This window comes from Cetorhinus maximus, chromosome 8 (genome assembly GCF_964194155.1).
Source record: "Cetorhinus maximus chromosome 8, sCetMax3.hap1.1, whole genome shotgun sequence".
Lineage (NCBI taxonomy): Eukaryota > Metazoa > Chordata > Chondrichthyes > Lamniformes > Cetorhinidae > Cetorhinus > Cetorhinus maximus.
Genome location: NC_135886.1, coordinates 58,513,017 through 58,529,075, shown reverse-complemented (window position 1 = coordinate 58,529,075; position 16,059 = coordinate 58,513,017). Strand labels below are relative to the sequence as shown.

The 16,059-nt window shown below is 43.8% G+C and overlaps 1 protein-coding gene across 1 annotated transcript in view; it reads left to right on the top strand.

Moving 5' to 3' along the window:
• The window catches only part of slc25a14 (solute carrier family 25 member 14), a 94,744-nt gene extending 79,340 nt beyond the window's left edge, over window positions 1-15,404 (top strand). The window contains exons 10-12 of the mRNA XM_078546912.1: window positions 7,243-7,378; window positions 11,289-11,369; window positions 12,470-15,404. Of these exons, the coding sequence (XP_078403038.1) occupies window positions 7,243-7,378; window positions 11,289-11,369; window positions 12,470-12,511 (259 nt within the window). The 3' untranslated portion in view covers window positions 12,512-15,404. The remainder of the gene's footprint in view (window positions 1-7,242; window positions 7,379-11,288; window positions 11,370-12,469) is intronic.
• The last annotated feature ends 655 nt before the right edge of the window (window positions 15,405-16,059 follow it).

Here is a 16,059-nt window from a genome sequence, read left to right as displayed (position 1 = left end):
GATGGGTTTCTGGCAACTAGGGATCAGGCTATTTTAGATTTAGTATTATGTAATGAGAAAGGGCTAATTAATAACCTTGCTGTAAAGGAGCCATTAGGAAATAGTGACTATAATATGATAGAAATTTACATTAGGTTTGAAAGTGATATAGTTCATTCTGAAACTAGGGTCCTAAATCTGAACAAAGGAAATTATGAAGATGTGAGGGCAAGTTAGCTACGATGGATTAGGAAAATACATTAAAAGATTTGATGATAGACAGGCAATGGCTAGTATTTAAATAAGTATTACATGGTCTGCAACAAATGTATATTCCTCTAAGACATAAAAACCCAACAGAATGTTGAATCAAAAACAGAATTACGGATTTCCAGCATCCGCAGTAGTTTTTTGTTTTTAAGAAAGTTGAATCAACCGAGGCTAACGAAAGAAGTTAGAAATTGCATTATATCAAAGGAAGTGGCTTTTAAGGATGTCAGAAAAAGTGGTAAGCCTGAGGATTGGGAGCAATTTAGAACCCAGCAAAAGAAGACCAAGAAACTGATAAAGAAAGGGAAAAGAGAATGTGAATGCAAGCTAGTGAGGAACAAAAAGGCAGACTGTAAAATTTTCTTTAGGTACGTGAAAAGGAAAAGATAGCTCGGACAAATGTGGATCCATTACAGGCAGAGACAGGTGAGTTTATAATGGAGAATAGGGAAATGGCAGAGAAACTAAACAATTACTTTGTGTCTGTCTTCACAGAGACAGATACAGGAAATCTCCCAGAAATACTAGGAAACCATGAGACTTGTGAAAATGAAGAACTGAAAGAAATTAATGTTGTTAAAGAGGTAGTCCTTGAAAAATTAATTGGATTGAGGGTTGATAAATCCCTTGAACCTGATGAGCTACTCCCAGAGTATTGAAAGAGGTGGCTATACAGATAGTGGATGCATTGGTGATTATCTTTCAAAATTCTATAGGTTATGGAAAGGTTCATGCAAACTGGAAAGTAGCAAATGTAACCCCACTGTTTAAGGAGGGAGGGAGAAAATGAAGCTTTTAACACAATCTATATGAATGATTTGGATTTGGGAACCAATATAGTATTTCCAAATGTGCAGACGACACAAAGCTAGGGAATGTGATTTGAAGGGAGGATACAAGGAAGCCTCAAGGGGATTTGGACAGGCTAAGTGAATGGGGAAGAATATGGTAGATGAAATATAACGTGAATAAGTGTAAAGTTATCCACTTTAGTAGAAAAAGCAGAAAGGCAGTATCTTTCTTAAGTGATGAGAGATTGGGAAGTGTTGATGTCCAAAGGGACCTGGGTGGCCTTGTTCGTGAGTCACTAAAAGCTAAGAAGCAATTGGGAAGGCAAATGGTATGTTAGCCTCAATCACATGGGGATTTGAGAATAAAGTAAAGATATCTTGCTGCAGTTGTATGGGGCCTTGGTGAGACTGCACCTGGAATATTGTGTACAACTTTGGTCTCCTTATCTAAGGAAGGATGTACTTGCCATAGAGGGACTGCAACAGAGGTTCACCAGATTAATTCCTGGGATGGCAGGATTGTCTTATGAGGATAAATTGAGGAAACTGGGCTTGTAATTTCTAGAGGTGATCTCATTGAAGCTTAGAAAATTTTTACAGGGCGTGACAGGATAGATGCGGAAAGGATGTTTCCCCTGGCTGGTGAGTCTAGAACCAGGGACAGTCTCATAATAAGGGGCAGGCCATTTAAGACTGAGATGAGTTTCTTCACTCAGAGGGTGGTGAACCTTTGGAGTTGTCTACTCTAGGGGCTGTGGAAGCTCAATCATTGAGCATGTTCAAGTTAGAGATTGATAGATTCCTGGATACTAATGACATCAAGGGATATGGGGATAATGAAGCAAATGGCGTAATGGTAGGTGATCAGCCATGATCTGTTTAAATGGCGGAGCAGGCTCGAAGGGTTGAATGGCCTACTCCTCGTATGTTCCTAAATGAAGCTGGGCAGATGGAAGGTGTGGCAATGGGAGAGCATTTTGGTAGTGATCATAATATAATTAGTTTTAACATATGGAAAAGGACAAGAATGGAACTGGAGTTAAAGTTCTAAACTGGAGTAAAGCCAACTTTACTAAATTGAGAAGTAACTGGAAACAGCTACTTTAACGTAAATCAGTGTCAGAGCAGCAGGAGGCATTCAAAGGAGATTCAAGGGGTTCAGAGTAAACATGTTCCCACAAAGGAAAAGGATGGGTTGGTCAAATTTAGAGCCAGATGTCAAGGAACATACAGGTTAATATAAGGCAGAAAAGGAAAGTTATGTCAGACACGGAGAACACAATACTACAGAAAGCAGAGAGGAGTATAGAAGTTGCAGGGGTGAAATCAAAGGGAAATCAGGAAAGTGAAGAGAGGGCATGAAAGAATATTGACCAGGAAAATGAGGGAGAACCCGAAGATGTTTTATCAACACATTCAGAGTAAGAGGATAACTTAGAAAAGAATAGGATCCATAAAAGAGCAAAAAGGTAACGTATGTGCGGAGGCGGAGGATGTAGATATGGTTCATAATGCTTTGCATCTGTCTTCACAAAAGAGGGAGACAATGCAGGTCTTGTAGTTAAGGAAGAAGAGTGTGAAGTATTGGATGTGATAATTATTAAGGGGATTAGCATGCTTGATAGTTGATAAATCACTAGGGCCAGGTGAAATGCACACCAGGCTGTTAAAAGAAGCCAGGGAGGAAACAGTGGATTCTGTGAACATAGTTTTCCAATCCTCACTGGATGTAGGTGCAAAAGTTCAACATTTTCCAAGAGAATATACTTCCTGGTTCCGACTACCCAGATGTCCATGGGTTGGTAAGTGGTGGAAAGGACTGATGACTTCACAGAATGACAGAATCTTAATGGCACAGAAGGAGGCGATTCGACCCATCATGTCTGCACCAGCTCTCCAAATGAGCATTATGACCTTGTGCCATTGCCCTGCCTTTTCCCCCTATCCCTGCACATTATTTCTATTCAAATAATCAACTAATGCCCTCTTGAATGCCTCGATTGAACCTGCCTCCACCACACTTCCAGGTAGTGCATTCCAGACCCGAACCACTTGTGTGAAAAAGTTTTTTCTCATGTCACATTTGCTTCATTTGGAAATCACTTTAAATCTGTGCCCTTACTGATCCTTTTACGAGTGGGAACAGCTTCTCCCTATCTACTATGCCAGTCCCCTCATGATTTTGAACAGCCCTACCAAATCTCCTCTTAGCTGCCTTCTCTCCAAGAAGAACAGTCCCAGCCTCTCCAATCTATCTTTGTAACTAAAGTTTCTCATCCCTGGAATCATTCTTGTAAACCTCTTCTGCACTCTCTCCAGTGTGTTCACACCCTTCCGATAATGTGGTGCCCAGAACTGTGTACACTACTCCAGTTGAGGTCTAACAATTGCCTTATATAAATTCAGCATAACCTCCTTGCTCTTGTACTCTGTGCCCCTATTAATAAAGCCCAGGATACTATACACTTTATTAACTGCTCTGTCCACCTGTCCTGCCACCTTCAGTGATCTAGATTTACTAGGATGTTGCCGGGTCTTAAGGAGTTGAGTTAGAGGGACAGATTAAACAGGTTAGGACTTTATTCCTTGGAGCGTAGAAGAATGAGGGGAGATATGATAGAAGTTTACAAAATTATGAGGGGTATAGACAGAGTAAATGCGAGTAGGCTCTTTCCACTTAGATTAGGAGAAATAAACACAAGAGGACATGGCTTTAGGGTGAAAGGGGAAAGGATTAGGGGGAACTTCTTCACTCAGAGAGTGGTGAGAGTGTGGAACGAGCTACCATCTGACATAAATGCGGGCTCACTCTTAAGTTTTAAGAATAAATTAGATAGATACATGGATGGGAGAGGTCTGGAGGGTTATGGACTAGGTGCAGGTCAATGGGACTAGCGGAATAATATTTCGGCACAGACTAGAAGAGCCGAATGGCCTGTTTTCTGTGCTGTAGTGTTCTATGGTTCTATGTACATATACACCCAAATCTTTCTGCTCCTGCACCCCCTTCAAAATTTCACCCCTTATTTTATATTGTCTGTCCATGTTCTTCCTACCAAAATGCAGCACCTGTCACTTCTCCACATTGAAATTCATTTGCCACCCATCTGCCCACTCTACCAACTTGTCTATGTTCTTTTGAAGCTCTATACTGTGTTCCTCGCAGTTTATAACTTTCCCAAGCTTCGTATCATCCGCAAACTTTGAAATTGACCCCTTCAGGAAAAGCAGGGTTCCCAGTGCCGACAGGGGATCTCCACTACAAACCTTCCTCCAGCCCGAAAAATATCCATTGACCATTACACTTCCTTTTACCACCCTTTCACTATTTATATGTCTATAGAAGACTTTGGGATTCCCCTTTATGTTGGCTGCCAGTCTTTTCTCATAATCCCTCTTCACTTCTCTAATTTGCTTTTTCACCTCCCCTCTGAACCTTCTGTATTCCCCTTGGTTCTCGATTGTATTTTCTACCTGACACCTGTCATAAGCACACTTTTTCTTCTTTATCTTAATTTCTATCTCCTTTTTCATCCAGGGAGCTCTGGATTTGTTTGTCCTACCTTTCTCTTTCAATGTAATATACCTTGACTGTGCCCGAACCAATTATTTTTTGTAGCCATTGTTCAGCTACAGTTCTTCTGACCTAGCTCCATCCTTGCTCCATTGAAGTCAGCTCTTGTCCAGTTAATTATTCTTACTCTGGATTGCCTATCATCCTTTTCTATCGCCGTCCTAAAATGTACAATACAATGATCACTGTCTCCCAAATGCTCCCCCATTGACACTTGATCTACTTGACCCACCTCATTTCCAAGAACCTTGTGCAACAATGCATCTTTTCTTGTTGGATTGGACACACACCGCTGTAGAAATTTTTCCTGAACACAATCGAGGAACTTTTTCCCTTCTCTGCCCTGTACACTACCACTGTCCCAGTCTACATTCGGGTAATTAAAGTCACCCATTATAACTACTCTATAATGCTTGCATCTCTCTGCAATTTCCCTGAAGATTTGTTCTCCTACGTCCTTCTTACTAGTTGGCGGTCTGTAGGCTACACCGAGTAATGTAATTACACCTTTTTGTTCCTTAGCTCTAGCCAAATAGATTCTGTCCTTGAACCCTCTGGGACATCCTCTTTCTCCAGCACTGCAATGCTCTCCTTAACCAACACCACCATTCCTCCTCCTTTCCTTCCTTTCCTATCTTTTCTGAACACCTTGTACCTGGGAATAGTTAACATCCAGTTCTGCCCTCCCTTGAGCCAGGTCTCTGTTATCACTACAACATCATATGGTCTGCAACTTCCCAATCTTATTTACTATACTGTGTGCATTCACATACATGCAGTGTAACCCTGATGACTTTCTCCCTTACTCCGAATCCACCTATTAACTTACTATTCTCTATACTAGAGAATGTATATCTGTCCCTCCCAAAATTTTGTTCACCCTGGTATTCTCTTTAATAGTTTCTCTTGGCTCCCACACCTCTGCCGAGTTAGTTTAACGCCCTCCCAACCTCACTAGCAAAATGCCCCACAAGGAACTCAGTCCCAACTCTGTTCAGGTGCAAACCGTCTGGTTTGTACAGGTGCCATCTCCCTCAGAGCCAGTACCAGTGTCCCAGGAATTTAAAGGCCTTCCTTCTGCACCATCTTTCCAGCCACGCATTATACTCCTATTTCTGTACTCACAGACACGTGGCATTGGGAGTAATCTGGGGAATACTATATTCGAGGTCCTGCTTGCTAATTTTCTATCTAGCTCCCTAAATTCTGATTGCAGGACCCTATCCCCCTTCCCACGTAAGTCATTGGTACCAATGTGGACCACGACCTCTGGCTGTCCACCCTCCCGCAGAAGAATGCCCTGCAGCCGCTCTGTGACTTCCTTGACCCTGGCACCAGGGAGGCAACATACCATCTTGGAGTCACGTCTATGGCCACAGAAACGCCCGTCTGTCCCCCTAACCAATGAATCCCCTATCACTATTGCTCTTTCTTCTTTCTCCCCTCTTGTACAGCCGAGCCACTCATGGTGCCACAAACTTGGCTCTGACTGCACTCCTCTGAAAAACCAGCGCCCTCACCAGCTTCCAAAATGGAAAACCGATTTGTGAGCGGGACCCCAGGGGGCTCCTGCACAATCTGCCTACTTCTCTTGGACTGCCTGGTGGTCACCCATTCCTCCTCTGTCTCCAGGCCCTTAAACTGTGGTGTGACCACCTCTCTTGACGTGCTATCCACTTAGACTTCAGCCTCATGGATGCGCCACAGTGACTCCAGCCGCTGCTCGAGCTCTGAAACCCGGAACTCAGGTTTCTGCAGCTGGCACCACTTCCTGCACACGTGGGTTCATCTAGGACACCGGTAATGTCCATGACTTCGCACGTATTACAGGATACACATTCCACTTGACTGAGTTGCCCTGCCGTGTCTCAACTTTACTTCCCTTACGTTAACTTCATTTTACTTAGGATTATTTTTATTACTTTATTATTCAGGTCCTAAATTTCCCTTATTCCTGTTGCTTCTCAGTTAAATCCAAGTATAGCTACTTGTCTAAAAATATTACATTTTTCTAATTAACTCATCAGGCCTTACAAAGGCCTCCGCTCCTCTTTCTGAGGGAAGGTAGCAAAGGAAAGGAGCACCTCCTCCCTCCTGACCGAACTCCCTCTGCTCTCGAACTCTCGCTGCTCCTCTGCTGTCCTCCAGGTGCTGCTGACTGCCTGGCTCAGTCTTGCACTCTCCACTTGGAATAAGTGTTTCCCCTTGGTCAGAAAAACCACGGGTTAGGTACAGAGTGAAGCTCCCACTACACTGTCCCATCAAACACTCCCATGGCAGGTACAACACTGGCTAGATACAGATTAAAGGTGACGCTACACTAGCCCATCCCATGTGGGCTAGTGAGGTTAGGCTGCCATGGGGCAGGTCATAGGAATGTGCTCTAGCTATAGTCGTAACTTCAGAAGAATTTGCCTACTGTGTTATTTGATTCTTTCCCACCCCAGCTATCCTGAGTTAGTGTTTAATGAGGCCTGTGAAATAGGGATTTTTAGAAACTGCCCAAATGTTTTGTGTCAGCGCACTGTAATAGCATGCGTCTGATCCTCAGAGATCGAAGAAATGTGTACTCTAGATATCTGTAATTGTTAGAGTGGATTGTAATGTTTGAGTTTGTTAATGATGCAGATCAAGCTTTACCTGTGGCTTGGCTGGTGCCTTGGCTTCCAATCCTGTTGATGTGGTGCGGACTCGCATGATGAACCAGAAAGTGCTGTTGGGGAGCCACGTCATTTACAAGGGGACCTTGGATGGAATTCTACAAGTAAGTCAAAAGTGATAGGATGTCACCAATGGGAGCTAACCACATACATTAGCTGCTGAAAATTATTCTACAAATATACAGATAAGTGTAGGCAGCAACTGAAAGGGAAAGATCAGGTCATGTCCATCAGAGCTATGGATGGCAAAAACAGAATTACCTGGAAAAACTCAGCAGGTCTGGCAGCATCGGTGGAGAAGAAAAGAGCTGACATTTCGGGTCCACATGCAGTTCTGTTGAAGGGTCATGTGGACCCGAAACGTCAGCTCTTTTCTTCTCCACCGATGCTGCCAGACCTGCTGAGTTTTTCCAGGTAATTCTGTTTTTGTTTTGGATTTCCAGCATCCGCAGTAGCTTTTTGTTTTTATTAGAGCTATGGATGGCAGCTAGGAGCATCTGCCCATGGCTAAGACTTGTGATACAATTGGCATAGGCATCCAGGTTCGATCTGGTGTACCTTCCCAATAACTCCCATTCAGGGTCTTGGCTAAAATCCAGGTCTAGAGGGGCAGGCCAATGTTTTAAAAATTGAAAGCTGCTGTTGCAAGATTGTGTGACCCATGGCACTGAGGAGAACAGCATTCTTCTAAACTGCTGATAGATCTAGTCTCTCTCTCTCTCTCTCTCTCTGTCACATACAGTTGGTGTGCTTTAAACACCTGCTTCTCCCCCATATGTAGTACACTGCCCCCACATTATCCCCCTTTGCCACTGAGCGTTCACAGATGATTCACTGGGGGCATAGTGAAAAAACCTCCCATCACCTGTACTGTTGGACAAGAGTCACTAGATGGTGATCAGGGGTGCAAACCCTGGCTTTTTTCATTCATGGGATGTGGGCATTGCTGGCTAAGCCAGCATTTATTGCCCATCTCTAGTTGCCCTTGAGAAGGTGGTGGTGAGCTGCCTTGAACCACTGCAGCCCCTATGGTGTAGGTACACCCACAGTACTGTTAGGGAGGGAGTTGCAGGATTTTGACCCAGCGTCAGTGAAGGAACGGTGATATAGTTGCAATTCGGGATGGTGAATGGTTGTGGTTGTTGGAGGTCAATCACCTCAGCTCCAGGACATCACTGTAGGTGTATTTTCTATGTTTCTATGTGTTCCTCAGGGTAGTATCCTCGGCTCAACTATCTTCAGCTGCTTCATCAATAACCTTCCTTCCATCATAAGGTCAGAAGTAGGGATGTTCCCTGATGATTGAACAATGTTTGGCACCATTCACAACTCCTCAGATACTGAAGCAGTCCATGTCCAAATGCAGCAAGACCTGGACAATATCCAGGCTTGGGCTGACAAGTGGCAAGTAATATTCACACCGCACAAGTGCCAAGCAATGACCATCTCCAACAAGAGAGAATTCAACCATCGGCCCCTGACGTTCAATGGCATTACCATCACTGAATCCCCCATTATCAGCATCCTGGGGGTTACCATTGACCAGAAATTGAACTGGACTCGCAATATAAATACTGTGACTACAAGAGCAGGTCAGAAGCTAGGAATCATGCGATGAGTAGCTCACCTCCTGACTCCCCAAAGCCTGTCCACCATCTACAAGGCACAAGTCATGAGTGTGATGGAATACTCCGCAATTGCCTGGATGACTGCAGCTCCCACAACACTCAAGAAGCTGGACACTGTCCAGGACAAAGCAGCCCGCTTTATTGGCACCACACCCACAAACATTCACTCCCTCCACCACTGACGCACAGCAGCAGCAGTGTGTACCATCTACAAGATGCACTGCAGGAATTCACAAAGGTTCCTCCGACCACTACCATCTAGAAGGACAAAGGCAGCAGACACATGGGAACACCAGCAACTGGCAGTTCCCCTCCAAGCCACTCACCATCCTGACTTGGAAATATATCACCGTTCCTTCACTGTCACTCGGTCAAAATTCTGGGACTCCCTAACAGCACAATGGGTGTACCTACACCACATGGACTGCAGCAGTTCAAGAAGGCAGCTCACCACCATCTTCTCAGGGGCAACTAGAGATGGGCAATAAATGCTGGCCCAGACAGTGAAGCCCACATTCCGTGAATGAATTAAAAAATAGAATGCCTTGGAGGGGAGTTTCCAGTTGCTGGTGTTCACATGTATCTGCTGCCCTTGCCCTTCTAAATGGTAGTGGCCGTGTGTTTGGAAGGTGCTGTCTTAGCAGGCTTGGTGAATTCCTGCAGTGCATCTTGTAGATGGTACACACTGCTGCCACTGTGCGTCGGTGGTGGAGGGAGTGATGTTTGTGGATAGAGTGCCAATCAAGCTGGCTTCTTTGTCCTGGATGTTTTTGTTTTATTCATTTATGGGATCTGGATGTTGCTGGCTGGGCCAACACTTATTCCCCATCCCTAATTGCCCTCGAGAAGGTGGTGGTGAGCTGTTTTCTTGAACTGCTGCAGTCCATGTGGTGTAGGTACACCCACTGTGCTGGTAGGGAGGGAGTTCCATGATTTTGACTCAGTGACAGTAAAGGAACGGCGATATATTTCCAAGTTAGGATGGTGAGTGGTTTGGAGGGGAGCTTCCAGGTGGTGGTGTTCCCGTGTGTCTGCTGCCTGCCCTTGTCCTTCTAGATGGTAGTGGGTCATGGGTTTGGAAATTGCTGGCTCAGGAGGCTTGGTGAGTTTCTGCAGTGCATCTTGTAGATGGTGTACACTGCTGTTACAGTGCATTGGTGGTGGAGGGAGTGAATATTTGTGTATCAGGTGCCAGACAAGCGGGCTGCTTTGCCCTGGATGGTATCAAGCTTCTTGAGTGTTCTGGGAGCTGCACTCATCCAGGCAAGTGGAGAGTATTCCATCACACTCCTGGCTTGTGCCTTGTAGATGGTGGAAGTCAGGAGTTGAGCTTTTCGCCACATGGTTCCTAGCCTCTGACCTGCTCTTGTAACCACAGTATTTATATGGTTAGTCCAGTTCAGTTTCTGGTCAATGGTAACTCCCAGGATGTTGATAATGGGGGATTCAGTGATGGTAATGCCATTGAATGTCGAGGGCCGATGGTTGGATTCTCTCTTGCTGGAGATGGTCATTCCTTGACACTTGTGCGGTGTGAATGTTACTTGCCACTTGTCAGCTCAAGCCTGGATGTTGTCCAGGTTTTGCTGCATTTGGACATGGATTGTCTCAGTATCTGAGAATTCACGAATGGAGCTGAACATTGTGCAATTATCAGTGAACGTCTCCACTCCTGACCTGATGATGGAGGGAAGGTCATTGATGAAGCAGCTGAAGATGATTGATCTGAGGCCTGGCTGGTGTCATTTTATCTCTCACGTTTCCACTTACAAAATTTGGAAACCTGTCAGAAGTTAATGCAAACTTGCTGCATGATTTGTAAGTTTCTCCCTTAACACTGCTGGAGATGAATATTAGTTTGAGAAGAACCCAGCTCATTCACAGTTAGAGCCCTGCAGCTATTTCCACACGGAGAGATTGGTGGAGTAAATGGAGCTTGAGCATGTTGTCTCCAAACTCTGCACCGTGCTTGATGAAAGCGAAATACTGCAGATGTTGGAAATCTGAAATAAAACAGAAAATGCTGGAAAAACTCAGCAGGTCTGGCAGCATCTGTGCAGAGAGAAAGAGTTAAAGTTTCGAGTCCGTATGACTCTTCAGAGCTCCGAAGAAGAGTCGTTTGGACTCAAAATATTAACTCTGTTTCTCTCTCCACAGATGCTGCCAGACCTCCTGAGTTTTTGCAGTATTTTCTGTTTTTACTGCACAGTGCTTTCTCAGTTAGGAAAGTATGAATGAAGCGGAAATTGCCCTCAGATTGCGATTGTGGAATAGGTTTCTTATTCAACTCATGAGGGAGCAAGTCCCAATTCCTTGGTAAAATGATTTTGTGTCAGTAGGATGTTTTTTGATACCAGTCTAAATGTTTTCTTCTTGTTATTGTTAGACCTGGAAGACTGAAGGCTTCTTTGCTCTGTACAAAGGATTCTGGCCAAACTGGTTACGGCTGGGGCCTTGGAACATCATTGTATCCTTTCTTCATCACTAGATCTCATTCTCATTAGTTTGAACAGTCTGCTAGGGAACTTTCTTAGTGCGGGATTGTGCCAAGGTTATTAGAGAAGAAATCTGCAAGAACATCTTGATGTTTTTGACATTGTCCAATTAGCTCTTTCCACGTAGGATAAGTCATCCAACTCCTGCTGCAGTCAATATCCTCATCTTTTGCAGTCTTTTTTTGGTCAAGGACTTGGCCTTTTTGGAGAGTAGGTGCAGGGTGGTGAAAGTGGGTTTCAGATAGAGCAACACAGTCCTGGAGCTGTCCCAGGAGGTTGATTCAATTTTCAGTTAAACCCTGCTGTAGTCCGTTTGCTACTCTTAACACATCCAATCCCTTCTCCAAATAAGGTTAATATCTGCAGTAAGGGAATGAAAGGCATGCGTAATATGGAGCTTTTCAAAACTTCAGTGACCCACAACCCCCAGCAGCCAATGAAGTACTTTTGAAGTGTAGTCATCCTCCCTCAGTCAGGACAGACTCAGCAGAGTGGGAGAGAATCAGCTGCTCATCCTCCCTCAGTCAGGTCAGACTCAGCAGAGTGGGAGAGAATCAGCTGCTCATCCTCCCTCAGTCAGGACAGAATCAGCAGAGTGGGAGAGAATCAGCTGCTCATCCTCCCTCAGTCAGGTCAGACTCAGCAGAGTGGGAGAGAATCAGCTTCTCATCCTCCCTCAGTCAGGACAGACTCAGCAGAGTGGGAGAGAATCAGCTGCTCATCCTCCCTCAGTCAGGACAGAATGAGCAGTTTAGCCAACTGTGTATGCACAGAGGTGCAAAACTGGGGCCTCCTGATTTGCTCTCAGGAGCAGGCTTGAGGGGCCGAGGGGCGAACTCCTGCTCCTAATTCACATGTTCATACAGCTCAGTTCCACACTGGGCCAGATGCTTCTTATAATCTCTATGAGGAACTTGGCACAGTTTGGATGAGGCTGATCTGAGTGTTAACATGGTATATCATGAACCTAATATAATTGACAAATGTGGAAGATGTTCTCATGTTTCCTGTAGTGAACACACTGACAGTAATTACTAATTTATATTGTTTACCTTAACCCTGTTTCTTTCAGTTCTTCATTACATATGAACAGCTCAGAAAGATCCCTGTCTAACACAGCGTAAATCACCACAAAACTATATTTGATGCTTGCACTGCTGCCTGGCATATGTTTTTTGACAGGAGGGAAGCCTTCACTCTGTTGCCTTTTCTTCCACCCTTGACCTAGGGTGGTGCATGAATGTTACTGCACTCAACTTCAAATGCACTGTGTGAAAAAGATTCACATACAGTGATCAATGTCTCATTTTCTGGAAACTATGGAGAAGATCAGATGACTTTTGCAGCTCCAGTTGATGATGGTGATACTGTCCAATAGGAAACAACTTAGCAAAAGCAGGTGGGGGCACCGCCCAGCTGTGAATATCAGGTTTCACACAAACACACAAAGCTGGGGACATGGTTGTGGAGGGTACTTACAAAAAGCCCTTTTGCACTTAAAGCTAAACTTTTGTCGGGGCTGCCTGCACTTGATCTCTATGGGTTTCATAAGTGTGTCCTTGACTGCTGATCCACATAGCTTATTTTCTATGTTTTCATTAATGTGTGTACACCTTAAGATCCTAATTCTTGATTCAGGATTTATCCATCAATGAAACAAAAGCTCTAAGAACATTGGTGCCTGCATCTCCAGACACACAGTGCAAACCGGACAGAGTTGTGCGGACTAGAGGGTTGGTTTCTGGGACTCAGATCCCTCAGCCTCATCCTGCACAAAGTAGAGGGTGGGATATTTAGGGCTTGGGCTTTCGACCTCATTACGCACAGCGCAGAGAGTAGGTTTCAGAAGCTGGAATCCTCGGTCACATTCCACACATGGTTGACATGCCAAATTAATCAAACACAGAATCTATGTTCTTTCTACTTTGTGCCAGTTGTAACTTGAGACTTTACAGAAGTTGAGACCAAACTCTTTTGAAGGAAGCACATTTGAAGTGCATTGCATAACTGGTGTCTTGTCATATTTTGGCTCAGCTTCTGTTAGATACAGTCACCATACAGCTCACATCACTAAGCTGCTTTGCAGAATTTCAAGTTTAAAGATTCCTTAAAAAGAATCAAGTATCTATCAAATTTGCACCAAAGCTTCGGTTGTGAATCTGCTTTTCTTGAAAATTTAATCTTGAGGCTGGCTTTGCCTGTCTTTGAACTGAAATGAACAGTTCATAGCCATAAGTACGAGTAGGCTCGTAACCTTGCTCCCTCACTCATTTGATAATGCTGGATTTTTTTTTTCAAATTGGTGAGCACTTCATACTCTGCACCAGAGCAGCACTGCAATAGGAAATGGAGCAGCAGTGGGTGCAAGTGCTTTCCCACATGAACATCTTTATTTTTCCTGCTCTACATCTTTTAGTTGTATTGCTGGTTACACAACAGTGGTGGAGGGACTAACAGGAGCTCCAATCACAGCGCCTCTGCTCACATTGCAGTGAGGAATTGTTTACAAATTCTTGTGGTCATTATTTTATGCTGCTTGTTGCAGAAAAGCAGTTTCCCTTTGATGACACTCTCCATTTCAGATTTCAGCAACATTTCAGTATTAAAATTGAATGTAAAAATGTTAATCAAAAACTTGAGATTCTCAAGTTGTTAAAGTTTTTAACCTGTTAATAACTGAGCCTGAGACTGTCCACAAACATTCATGGTTATTCATTTATTTCCGAGGTTTAATATGAGAGCTATACTATCAGCCATTGTGGCATGCTATTGGAGCTGTGAAGCTCCCTCCAGTATGGCTACATCTGTTTTTTCTGACCACTGCATGCCAGTGACATTGCTTGGACCTGCCCTTGGGCACTGTGACCCCCAGTCAGATTGGTTACAGTCCAAGAGTGTTAAGGGAGCTAGTAGGGCATAAGTTATTGCAATGTTATTCAGGTCAATCTTATTCATGTTAAGCACAATATGGGAGAATGGGAAATCCTAGATACAGAGTGTAGATTGAATTGTCAGATTTAGTTTTGAAATGCGAGGAACAAATGTTTCTCAGTATTTGTTGCATTTGAGACTGAAAGCTGGAGCTGCCCAGTCATTGGGTGCTGGACCGAATGAGCACTGGTCAAACTCATCAATACAGCACTTATGATAAAATAATCCTATTCTAGAAATAGTTACAATGTACGGATGCCTATTTAATCCGCCAATATATGTGATATTTATGTGCTGGTAGTTTGTCAAGGCTTTGTGAGGTTTGGAATGAACATACAATTGGATTCGCAAAGGTCAATCTGTACAACTTGTCTTTGTGTAATAATATAAAAATGATGAACACACAATGCTTCTCTACATCAGTGAGTCAACTTAAACTAATTTCTCGTTCCATGAATATCATTGTTATTGTTTGTGCTGGATGCTGTCACCAGTGTGACTCCCTATGCAACACCCCTTTTTCCTGCCTACGTCCCTGCCTCTTGCTGTTCACGGCTAGCTAAAGGAATTGAAGACTTCCGAAAATAACAGGAGTGTAATGTTCCTTGATTACCAAGACCAAACTAATCAATTGTTTCTTATTGAAATCAAAGCTAACTCATCAACATCTTAACATCACGCACAAGTGTGTTATGCTTTATAATATATTTATAGTAGTTCTTCCAACTAATTTCTGTGGAGAATTGGTCAAAAGATCCTAAAATGTGGCTGTGGTGCTTGAGCTCTGCATGGTTAAAGGAGAAGGAAGTCATAAACACAACCAGCTATATTGTGAAAACAACTGATATTTCTTCATCAGTAACTGTTAAGACAACAGCAGCAGCAACATTTCCATATCTGGGACGTTGTCCATCACTTCGTCTGGTGCTGGGTCTTAATATTTGAGCAAAAATGTATGGACCTCACTGGTCTCACAAATAGTGGTTTTGGTGGTTTCAACTGTTAATGCACAGTTGCCCACTTAATAATTGCACACAACTATTCAATGTGGAGAATAAAAATATTCATTGTGCTATGATATGCTCCCTTCTTATTTATCATAAGATTTCATCAAGGGTTGCAGATGAGCCAGAAGGGTTGAGGAGTCACAAGTGGCTATGGACGAGCGACAGTTCAAGCACAGCACATAATCAGATGGGCGGATGATGAGGCAGAACAGTTTTTTTATTCATTCATGGGATGTGGCTTCACTGGTAGGGCCAGCATTTATTGGCCAACCCTAGTTGCCCTTGAGAAGGTGGTGGTGAGCTGCCTTGAACCACTGCAGTCCATGTAGTGTAGGTACACCCACAGTGCTGTTAGGGAGGGAGTTCCAGGATTTTGACCTGGTGACAGTGAAGGAACGGCAATATATTTCCAAGTCAGGATGGTGAGCCTGCAGTGATGATCTCTTCCATCCTCTTCCCAAGCTGGTTGAGGTGTTAAGCCAAAGTTAACGTGGATTCACCTTGGGAGCTCTCTGCCAGCTGTCTTCCTTCCCTTCTCAACTGTCTGTTTATAAATCTTATTTTGGGGGCTGGTGGATACCTAACGTCAAGAGTTCATTTAATTATTAATTTATTAATAATTCATTTACCCATTCAATTGTCCAATTATAGGGAAATAGATACGCAAGATGGACCCTCTAGTAACATAAGCTCCAGCCCCATAAATCATTCCTTTCCTTATCAC